The sequence below is a fragment of the Salvelinus sp. IW2-2015 genome, linkage group LG20 (genome assembly GCF_002910315.2).
Source record: "Salvelinus sp. IW2-2015 linkage group LG20, ASM291031v2, whole genome shotgun sequence".
Classification (NCBI taxonomy): Eukaryota; Metazoa; Chordata; class Actinopteri; order Salmoniformes; family Salmonidae; genus Salvelinus; species Salvelinus sp. IW2-2015.
This window is the reverse complement of record NC_036860.1, coordinates 1,183,620-1,194,967: the sequence shown is the minus strand read 5'-3', so window position 1 is coordinate 1,194,967 and position 11,348 is coordinate 1,183,620. Positions and strand designations below refer to the sequence as shown.

The following is an 11,348-nucleotide window of genomic DNA, read 5'->3' as shown; positions in this document are numbered from 1 at the left end:
TGTTCGATCCAGTCCAAGTACACCAATGTATGGTATGCAAGATCTTTTGTCTGCTTCATTTGAGTCTCATCTGTAGGATCTCTCGTCTCCTCTTAATACTACCAATAACCAGCATGATTATATACAGTAAACACTGACGGCAGGTGGAGTATGTCTGCATGTACATGCATTCTTATGGATATGTTTCACAGGCTGGTCTCTTAACTTTGTACACTCTTGAATCTTCTACATGCAGTGAGAAGTGGCTTGAAGCTGTGTAAGAACATGTAGTAAAAGCACAGTTTAGGGATTGTCTTTAACTTTAAGCACAATGATGGTCTTTGTTGTTGGTAGATAGTTTGGTCTGTTGCCCCCTCAAAAAAATAAAGAATTGTATAATGTACATGCAAAATCTAAATGATGAGTTGGCTCATTACTGTTGCATACAGTGCAGTTATTTTAACAAAACAAACCAGTATTTGTGATTTTATGTTATTAGTAATTTGTCAGCTGGTCATAGTCTTTTAATCCAAAAACAGTCATTTTTATAGTATGTAAAACATCTAGGAGAAATAAAATAATGACTCAAACAATGGATTCTGGGCATTTGGCAACTACTCAAACACAAATTATGTATCTTCAGCTATAAATTGGAAGTGACTTCTGAATGTAATAGGAAACAAAACCCAGAGAAGTTAACTAATCACAATGCTAAATAAAGTAAGGACATACTCTTGTGTATGAAGCACATTTGGTAGAAGTGTATATTACATCAACTCTTGCTACTTTTCCCCCAACACGCTTGGCACCAATGGTGTGGTCAACTAGAAGCCACGTGGTCCAGTCTGTTTGTGCTATTAGCAAACTCCTATCTGTTTATTCACGGTTATGACAAAGCTGTCTGGCATGACAACAGAAGATTTGGCTACAGCACATACACCATAAAACCAGGTTAGCTGACTCAACTAGTGTTCTCAAGTAGAGATCCAATTGAACACTAGTTTAGTCTCTCCAGCGATGTCCACACTCATAATTGCAGCATTTGTAGAACGTTGTCATCGGTTCATCTGCAGATCTTGTCTGAATCTGCATGAAGAATGCTCGGGGGTGCTCACACTTGGGACATTTTTCTAAAGAACACAAAATGAGGGTTAGAGTAAATACATACCTGGCTATAAGTAACAGTGAATATTGCCCATTAGGACCACCTGCCCTCTATAGGTCCGGTGGTGGAAACAGGACAGAGGAGGCTGGGCAAATCTAATCCAGCTATGCCATCTGCCAGCCTTTGGGCTACAATCCAGCCAGTGTTCTATCATTTTAGGCGTGGATAACCAGTGACCACAGAATGATTGAAATGTTAGGTAAATTATGCAGGTGATTTGGTAATTTACCTGGCGTGGAATCCACATTTTCCCAGGCTGCAGCTCCACCAAGCACATCATCAACCTCTTTCAGTTTGGGATACTTCCTGTTGTTTACCTATGGGAAAGATGGACATGTTAATGTATCAATASGTTTTAAAATGACACATTGTAAGAGAGAACACATGACAGACACATCAGTTACTTGGCAAGAAGTCTAGGAATTAAGTAAAAGTTCGTTTTACCTTCCTAGTAATGTTATGCACGTACGGACATGTGTTGCAGGCGAATCGATAGCACTTCTGTCCTTCCTCTACAATCAACACATTCCCACATGTTGGACAAAACAGAAGCATATTCTTTTGACTAAATTGGTCAGCACCGATCTCACAATGTAGCTAGGTTTATACATCTATTTCAATCATTTAGCTAAATTAAGAAATCCCTGACAACGTTGTTGAACTCCACACTCGTGTGAAACGTTGTTACATCTAAAAAGGTTCGGTAAGAAACAACATTTGCTCTTTCTTTATGGTTCTTTGTTAAAATAATTATAATTTATATTTAAAGTTAACTATATTGTATTATATTATAAATATAGCCCTAGAAATGGAGCAATGATGATAGAAATAGCAGTATCCCAAATCGGTACAAGTCAGAAACTCCACTCGGGGTAGTTTGACTCCGGTATGTTGTAGGTGACGTACATGCCGGTCGCTAAATGTTTTAGCATGGATTGCAGAGCTTCAGACTTTACCAAATATACTTTATTTTTAAGCTACAGTTTATGTATGTTTTAGTAATCACGAAATATATATTTTACTGTACACGTTGATCAATAGAGTATAAGGTGTGAAAATCAGTTACTTTATCTAGCTAGCTAATCCTACATGAAATAGCTAGCTAGCTAACATAAACTGGTCAGCAACTTTAGCTACAAACTCCTATTCACAGTGTAAATGATGGGGGAGGAGACCAAGTCCCTTCATCTGGATGAGGGACTGTCTGTAAAGGAAGAGGAGTTRGGACAGGCAGAGGGAAAGATGAACCAAGTGGAGGATGAACAACCAGAGGATGTTGAAGAGGAAGATGAGGAGGAGGATGAAGAAGCATTGCCACACTCTGAATTCCTGGACATCTTTGAAGAAGGACTSGCTCGCCTTGTACAGGACCCTCTACTCTGTGACCTTCCCATTCAGGTTGGTTACCTAATCCATACTGGTGAAATGTATCTATTTGATGATGTAAAGTCCTCCAGCCTAACCAATGTCTCACTACTGTCTGTCGCTTTCCTGCAGGTGACTCTGGAAGAGGTGAATTCCCAGGTTGCCCTGGAGTATGGCCAAGCCATGACTGTCCGTGTATGCAAAGCGGATGGCGAAGTAATGCGTGAGTTTCTGACTGATGTTTCTAAGTAGAATACCTTATTTTTGTTCTATTTGAGCAGGTCAGATGAATGATACTGTGTGTGTGTAAGTGAAATTCCAATGTGTGTTGATCAGCCATAGTGGTGGTGCAGAATGCTATGGTGCTGGATTTGAAGAAAAGCCATCCAGAGGTTCATGGAGCTGAAACAGCAACGGGAGGGTGGGGTAAAGCACGTCAGCTGGTAACAAAACACACACACACACACACACACACACACACCACACACACACACACACACACACACACACACACACACACACACACACACACACACACTAACCTTGTGGGGACACACAATTCAGTCCCATTCAAAATCCTATTTTCCCTAAACCTAACCGTAACCTTACCCTAATCCTAAATTAACCCGAAAACATGAACCCTAAACCTAACCTAGCTCCTAACCCTTACCCTAAAACAACCCTAGCTCCTAACACTAATTCTAACCGTAACCCCTAGAAATAGCATTTGGCCTTCTGGGACTAAGAAATGTCCCCAGTTGGTCAAAAGAAAATGGTTTACTATTCTTGTGGGAAATTCTTGTCCCACAACTATAGCTTACACAACAACACACACCACACACACACACACACACACACACACACAGTTTTTATTTCTTGTGCAGGAGGTACGTATGGAGAACCTTTCATCTCGTATTTCGAGAGAAGCTTGATGATGACAAAATGAAACTAAAGGAGTAAGTTTCAATCAAACACCATTGTAATTATGGAGTATATTAATTAATGCTTTTGTTAACTGAAAACAACATTTCTTGTATTGTTTTATTGTCAGTTATGGGATCAGAAACAGAGATGAGGTGACATTCATGAAGAGACTGAGGAAGAAGTGAAACGGAGGTACAGTAGTCTTCTGAACTATGATCTCACCTGAAAGATGTTCACAGGCCAAGTGATACCATTATAATGATTACTGTAACTAATACAATTTTATGGCTGTGTGAACGAGAGAAAAGCTATTGGAAAATACCACTGTCTTATGCGCCTGTGGCATTTTCCATTATAATAAGATAATGCTAATTTTGAAAGGACTCAACATTTGTATTTCTTGCACTCCCCATGGGAGTATAACACTGGCAACCCTTTGAAATATATATTTTATGTTTGTAATATTATTGATAATACATTGAGTTGAACAATGAATAATGCGTGTGTGTAATATTATTGATAATACATTGAGTTGAACAATGAATAACTCGTGTGGGTAATATTATTGATAATACATTGAGTTGAACAATGAATAACGCTGCTCTATGTGCTTCTAACTTCAGATCTCACTACCGTGTGGAGTCCTGCCTACTCTGTGAGTTGCCTGCACAGTTCCCATTGCTTCAGACCTCTATGATTCAACCTGGAGATGTACAGCAACTATATTCATACACTGACATGATTCAGTTGATGTCTAAAAGGTTTTTCAATTGACATCTCAAACGTTTTTACATGTTGTAGATATGATTGTGTGGAATGTTTCGTACGGTCTCAATTTTTTATTGTTTGGACATATTCTCTTGTCATCTTGTACAGTCAAATTGTGCCACTTCAAATATGAATAAAGGCTACAGTGCAACCTAAACCCCCCTGAAATATCACTTAATTTCAGTGAAAATGTTTTAGAATTTTATCTGGCGTTAAATCATTTAACCAGACCTGGGTGTGCCGCCTGGTCTAACAGTGAGAGTACAACCACAATATGTAAATATCTCCTGTAGGTAGTCCTTGTTGAAAACAAGCAAAATATTTCCCTATTTCCTGGAGTACATAGAGGAGCATCACATTTCCCACWGCACAATCTGGGAGCAACCAGTGAAACCAGGTAAAAATCTATATTGTCTCATTACAGTAATCATTAAATTTGCAGCAGCTAAGATGGATAAGAGAAAATGTGAAATATATTTCTTATCTTTGAAATCTTGTTTTTTAGTAATGTTGGGTCACATCAATCTATTTGACTTGTACAAACAGAACGTGATCTCCTTACATTAGTTTGTCTCGGTATGAAGTATTTGTAGATGTGCAAGGTTGATGCTTACATTGATACATAAAGTTAGTGCTGTGTCTTCTTTTGGCTTATCATCCAAGTGTTGTATAACAGGAATAGATCGAATTGATCTGAATGTATCTAACTTCATGACCCAATCATCTGAAGAAATGGAATTGTTGGCCTAACACTATATAGTTCAAGGCTCTGGGCGACTGGCATGCATTTCAGACCGGACTACTTGATTGGTAGCATTGACTGGTGGTGTTTGAAATGTTCCACCTTTGTGATGTCTGATGCTGGTGGTTCTTTTCAGCTCCCAGGATGTCTGGCTCTTCTGAGCACAGGGAGCTGGATAGGATCTCCATGGAGATGAACCAATTGTCATTCAGGAGGCAGCAACTGATCGACCGCAGGAACATGCTGACCATCCTGCAGGAGTTCAGGAACCGTTCCAACAACAATAGCACAGGTAAAGAGGAAATTCACTGTCTAGAACCGCTATTATTGAGTAAATGCACATGGCAGGCATGGATGTACTGTGTGATGTGTCCTCTAGCTATGACCCAGCAGGGCTGATGTGTTCYATCACTGACTCCCTCTGAGACATGTATTACCTCTCTTTGTCCAGTAGAGGGATCCAAGCAGCAGACTGAGATTCAATGCATTGATCAGGAACTGCAGGAGCTGTCTGAGAAGAAGAGAGCCCTGCAGGAAAACCAAGATAACATTCTCCATTCCAAGGACCAAAGAAAAGGTGTCTACTTTACCTCCGTTATGGTGATACTGTCCTCACACAGCACTCTCTTAATACTCACATTCTGATCATGATTGTCTCCCTTTAATGTCCTTTGCAGAGTGCATCATCAGTCAGGGGGGCGTGTCTGTTCTCCCTGACCYCTCTGTTGTCTTTGTTGAAGCTCCACCCTCTATACCAGGTGAGACACCTGGACTGAGAGTCAAATGAGGTGTGAACTTGTTCATTTGTGGGTTATTTCAAGCGGTACGCCCATTTTGCTACAATTATTTTCCTGGCCTGCTTAGATCAGAGGCTAGTCCTATAGATGAGTGATGTCATATGGTCACAACTACACTCCCTCCATAGCTCCGGAGGTGATCMTGGACATCCAGAAACTTCCTCCCTGCTCATCTCAGACCCAGTGCCCACAKTGTCGACAGTTCATCACCACAGAGATTGTCACTTCAGTAGGCAATGTGGCCTGTCTGGTCTGTGTCACAATGTCTATACTTGGGTGAGTTGACTTGCACTGTCTTACTGCTGTGTTACTACCAATTGTCTGCCATCTTTGAATGGACAGGAGGTCGACAATGAGGTGTTTTCAACTCTATGCTTCATCTAGAGTTGGAGGGAGTAGGATATTTCGGTTAACAAAGAATAGGAACACTTCTTAGGTCTCTTAAGTAGAGCTGCCAACAGGTGCTTTTTGGAGACTGCATTCCAGATGTTTGTTTCCTGCAGTACTATGCAAATTYCAGTTTGTAACAAAAGCCAGTGCCTTTGGGCTAGTGTCATATCTGATAATCACATCACCTGATGGAATGCAAAGTTTAACACTATATTTTCTGGTCTATTCTCATTCAGCTGTGTGGCTGGYTGCTGCCTTATCCCTTTCTGCATTGATAACTTCAAAGATGTCACGCATAGATGTCCTAAGTGTCGAAGTTCAATACTCACCATCAAAAAGCTCTGAAGTAAGGGCCCACATGTACATAGAGACTAATGAACAGGTCTCAGACTGGGCATGGAGATCTCCCCTTGTGATGATGAGATGATCTACATGATCTACCATGAATCTGAGGTGACCCATTTGGGGTTCAGTAGACACCCTGTCCCATCATGCAGGTACAAGACAGCAGTGGATGAGGAGGACATGGACAATGAATGTTGAATGGACCCAAGCCATAGTGAAACATGTTCTGCTGAGTGATAAGTGATCATAAATTCCCAACAACTGTACTGAGGTCAGTGTCACTCCCATCATTCCTGTGATGACGATGTAGTCATACTGTGAGAACTGTGGCTGCATCCTGTACATTTGAAGTTAGTGTGTATGGCATTGTTCTTGGAATAAAATGTCTTCATCAATGCAATTTATTGGAGAAACTAATAAATAAATCAAATGTTAATATTTTCTTTTGACCTGCAAAAAGCCTGTGTGAATTGTAAAACATAAGAGGAAAATAGTGTTTCAAGGTCTGTGAACTCTAAAGCTGCATGTGACTTATCCAAGCCTAGTGGTGGCTGTGTTAGGGTTTGGAACTCCTTGATAAACAAAAAGTCACATGATATGGTTGTTTTATTTACTAAACACAGCTGAATAATTTTCACACACAATGTACATGACCATTTTTATTGACACAAAAAGGCTATATATATACATTATGGGTATACAGTAGTACGCATACTGTATACACCAAACAGTCTTAATACAAAAGAGCTTAGATGTGCTACATTTGTATAAAATGTACGAAAAGAGCTAATGTGCTACATTTGTATAAAATAAAATGCATGACAAAATATATACACAATGTGCAAAATGTATGGCATACTAACTATGTATCAATACACCATTGCAAGGGAAGGGGCTATACTAGTATAGTACAAATAAAATGACTTCTGATTCCAGCTCATTCTCCCTTTCTTTAGTTTGGACACATGATCAATGGGACACTGATGCTCAGACAAAAACAAAGTTGTGCACAAAGACCTATCAGGAGCAGGCAATGTCTTTTTGTTTAGCTACCCATTTATCCACTCACAGTGTAAACTGCTTTGCAATTTAAGTGCTTTTGTCTGTTTTTCTAACAGAAATGTGTGACATTGAGGCTCTTAAAGGACCAGTGCATTCAAAAACATTTATATACACTGATTGTACAAAACATTAGGAACAGCTTYCTAACATTGAGTTGCACCCCCCGTTTCCCCCAGAACAGACTCAATTCGTCAGCGCATGGACTACAAGGTGTTGAAGCRTTCCACAGGGATGCTGGCCCATGTTTACTCCAATGCTTGCTTCTCACAGTTGTGTAAAGTTGGCTGGATGTTCTTTGGATGGTGGACCATTCTTGATACACACGGGAAACTGTTGAGCATGAAAAACCCAGCAGCTTTCCAATTATTGACACACTCAAACCGGTGTGCCTGGCACCTACTACCATACCCCGTTCAAAGGCACTTAAATATTTTGTCTTGCCCATTCACCCTCTGAATAGCACACACACACAATCCATGTCTCAATTTTCTCAAGGATAAAAATTCCTTCTTTAACCTGTCTCCTCCCCTTCATCTACACTGATTTGAAGTGTATTTAACAGGTCACATCAATAAGGGATCATAGTTTTCACCTGGAAAGAGCAGGTGTTTTGTACACTCAGTGTATGTTTCAGCACTATGAGGTTGGAATAATACTGTGAAATTGTGAAAATTATGATAATGCCATTTTAGTCTTTAGAGCTGTTTTATAAAGACCGCCTGAAAATTCAGCCCGTTTACGTGGGATGGAGTTTTGGTTTGCCAGGCAGTAAATTAGTTAATAGACCAATAAGAAAGAGTTCCAAACCTCTCTGCCAATATCAGCTAGTTTTCAGTTTTCCCCTCACCACTCAGACCACTCCCAGACAGTCCTAGCAAAATTATTTCTGAGAAATGGCTCTTTGCTAAGGAGCTGTTTCTTTTTGATCATTTTAAGTGAAAACAATCACAGTAAGGTACTTATTTGTTACTCAGAAATGATTTGATATTGAGTTAAAAACGGCTGCATTGGACCTCTAAGTAATTTTCTTTGGTAGGGGACAGACAGGTAGGCTATAATTGATCAAACCCGTTGAAATGACATATTTCTTTAGCACTGTCCTCAATGTATTTCCAAGGAACGCTTATGCTGTCGTTGGTGCTTCAAACTTTATCATGCTGACTAGTGTTTTAAAGTTTCTTACATTTTGGGGGGGCTCTAGAAACACAGAAACCTTTCAGCAATTTAGTAAAGGCAGTTATCCGTTGCGTAGCTCAGACTGCTTGATAAAGAGGACTGCCAACTTTTGTAAAGTCAAACCGTCTGTAAACACCTCTACCTTAACCCATTTCAACCGTCGGTTTCAACACTTCAAATGCGTTCACATTTTATCTTTGGCCAGTATATGTCACCGTAATGACATTTTTAACTACATGTGTACGATTGCAATAATCATGTAGGATTTTGACCGAAAAGAAGACTTCAACTGGGAGAGAGGAGTGAAAACCAAGGCTATTACAACAGTGTGGAGATCATTTTAATACCCATCTGTTGGTAGTAATGGTACATATGGATCACACACTGCTTTGAAATGGGTTTTGAAATGTGTTTTGAAAGGTTGCCTCTTGATGTGATGTGAGTGGCCGAAATCCCGACCCTACATAATCTGCTGGACTAAGGCTTCATGAAGAGACACATTAGGCCTACTACAACAAAATAATTATGCTTACATTTGAACCTGCRGGACTATAGCCACAAATATTGCTAAGCTGATCACAAAAGCACAAGACAGCCTTGAACCACCTCTGCTGATTCACTGTGACTCCCTGGCTTGTCAAACTGAATGATGTCAAYTTGTCTGTTCTCGATATGTCAGCCAACTAAGGTCAGACRGTATATTGAAGAGAGCCATTGAAATGCTGAGGGGAATTTACTGGCTATATTTCTGCCAGTTCCTAGAGTCAAAACAAGCAAAAGCGATATGCAACACAGATGTGCAGTGCACACACAGACACCAGCTCTACACACCAGCTCTAGCTCATGTGCACTGCACGTCACACATAAACAAGCAAGATTCAGCTGATCTGTACATTGGGATAAATCCACTCCAGACTTGACAATAGGGTTGAGAGAGAGAACATTTTGAAAGGCTCTTTTGTCGATAATATAAAGGACATAGGCCTGGGCTAGCTAGCTACAGCAGCGCTGTGGGGTGCTGTGCCACCTATTGTGACCCCATGCACACTCAGGCAAAGCACGCTGTAGTTTGGTAAACAAACTCACATTGGCCCTACTCTCCCCCACACTCCCCCACACAAGAATAGAGTAAGAACAACAGCTGCTAAAAATGTGACGCCTCTCAACTTCTAATTTGGATTAATTCAAGAGTTCTCAGGCCGACAGCTCTCGTATTGTCAACCAGTGATACTAAATGTGGGTTTCGTGCACTCACTGTTTTATCTTACATGATATAAGGCTGCCTACTGTCAACACTCACTTTAAGTAGTCTCCTGCTTTATTTTAGTTACAACACTATCAGTCATCACTCTGTGTACTCTTTGGAAAGTCTTTAGTTGAATTAAGTGAAAGCAACGCGTTGAAAATAGCAAGATATTTGGCAAATGGTCTTATAAGGCATAATGTAATATGTGCAGTCTTTTAGCATCTGTGTCCAATTCTCTCCCGTGATGGGAATCGCATGGGGGCACTGAGTAAAGCAAAGGCAGTTATTACAAAGCCATAATGCTAAGCTAATACCACATTCCAATATGTCATATACATACACAGGACTGTAATACAGCTGCCTTAGTGATGTATGCAGCAGAGCAGACAGACTACTGCTACTGTAGACATAGGCTTATAATATATACAATCTCTCTGCGCTGTCTGTCAAATTTATCACGAACGTCAGTCAGTAGCCATGCCGATGGCGCAGTCAGAACCAGGCGTGAAATTCTCTAACACCTGGGTCAACATCTGTTTCCACTAGCGAGTTTTCATCCTGAGCCGGGATCACATTTCCTGATCCCGCTCCTTATCTACTGTAACACCATTTCAGGAGAGACCACCCTTCCTCAGACAAGGTTCTCTTCTGAAAGAGACCACAGGGGGAGATCAACCTCTTCATACCGTTGATCTATACCACAGCCCAGCGGGTGCGGGCCTTCCTTAGAATGAGTGGCTGTTATGAGGGACGATACCTCAAAGGGAAACAGCTTTACTGTATATCCAATGACGAAGGAGGGTCCATGCCTCTAGCACTCTGAGCTGCTCAGAGCAGTGAGATCCACCACTAGTGCTGCTGTAGCCCTGCACAGAACTTCCCACAGGGACTCAAGGCCAGCAGCACTGCACTCTCCTCCCCCACCTCCACTGGAGAAGGAGTGTGCTCTCCGTCTCACTTATGTGTGTGTCTCTCCCTGACAGCCCTCTGTCTGAATAGGCCTGTTTTGGGGGGGGGTCACATTGACACCCGTTAGTCCCAATGTGGCTGCAGGTCATGGGAGTCCAGGAAGTCAGAGGAGAAGACCCCAAGCGGGGGAAGGCCCAGTGGGTTGAGCCCCCCCGTCGGCCCGGGCATGGTCAGGTCCAGCCACTCCATGTTGTCCAGATTGGTGTGGTCCAGGTGGTAGCTGGAGGGGGGTGCACTGACATTGTTGAACCCGGTGGTGTCCGTGTCCATGGGGGAGTGGGGGGAGTGCTCCAGCAACTGACTGTGCAGCTCTTCCATCAACCTCAGTGTCCGGGGCTCAGTCTCCCCCTTCAGCGTGCCTTCCAGGAAGGCCTCCAGCTGGTTGTCTATGGCCAGGGCTGTCAGGCTGGGTGGGGCCGG

At 41.6% G+C, this 11,348-nt stretch overlaps 4 protein-coding genes across 4 annotated transcripts in view; 2 read left to right on the top strand and 2 right to left on the bottom strand.

The window, feature by feature from the left end:
* Positions 1-7,715, top strand: part of LOC111980544 (uncharacterized) — a 33,704-nt gene extending 25,989 nt beyond the window's left edge. Inside the window, exons 5-10 of the mRNA XM_070433716.1 lie at positions 4,541-4,598; positions 5,080-5,235; positions 5,395-5,520; positions 5,621-5,701; positions 5,869-6,016; positions 6,367-7,715. Of these exons, the coding sequence (XP_070289817.1) occupies positions 4,541-4,598; positions 5,080-5,235; positions 5,395-5,520; positions 5,621-5,701; positions 5,869-6,016; positions 6,367-6,475 (678 nt within the window). The 3' untranslated portion in view covers positions 6,476-7,715. The remainder of the gene's footprint in view (positions 1-4,540; positions 4,599-5,079; positions 5,236-5,394; positions 5,521-5,620; positions 5,702-5,868; positions 6,017-6,366) is intronic.
* Positions 118-1,855, bottom strand: polr3k (polymerase (RNA) III (DNA directed) polypeptide K). Its single transcript, XM_024011335.3, has 3 exons — positions 1,589-1,855; positions 1,374-1,461; positions 118-1,109 (listed from the first exon to the last, which is right to left on the bottom strand). The coding sequence occupies exons 1-3, from the start codon at positions 1,697-1,699 to the stop codon at positions 982-984; spliced, it is 327 nt and encodes a 108-aa protein (XP_023867103.1). The 5' UTR covers positions 1,700-1,855; the 3' UTR covers positions 118-981.
* snrnp25 (small nuclear ribonucleoprotein 25) lies at positions 1,884-4,358 on the top strand. The gene is given in 8 exon segments (XM_024011332.2): positions 1,884-2,030; positions 2,298-2,542; positions 2,642-2,732; positions 2,846-2,886; positions 2,888-2,952; positions 3,394-3,465; positions 3,561-3,625; positions 4,057-4,358. Coding segments are annotated over 6 exon segments (567 nt in total). The 5' UTR covers positions 1,884-2,030; positions 2,298-2,302; the 3' UTR covers positions 3,619-3,625; positions 4,057-4,358.
* The window catches only part of mrtfbb (myocardin related transcription factor Bb), a 22,690-nt gene continuing 18,463 nt past the window's right edge, over positions 7,122-11,348 (bottom strand). The window contains exon 15 of the mRNA XM_070433747.1: positions 7,122-11,300. Within this exon, the coding sequence (XP_070289848.1) occupies positions 10,992-11,300 (309 nt within the window). The 3' untranslated portion in view covers positions 7,122-10,991. The remainder of the gene's footprint in view (positions 11,301-11,348) is intronic.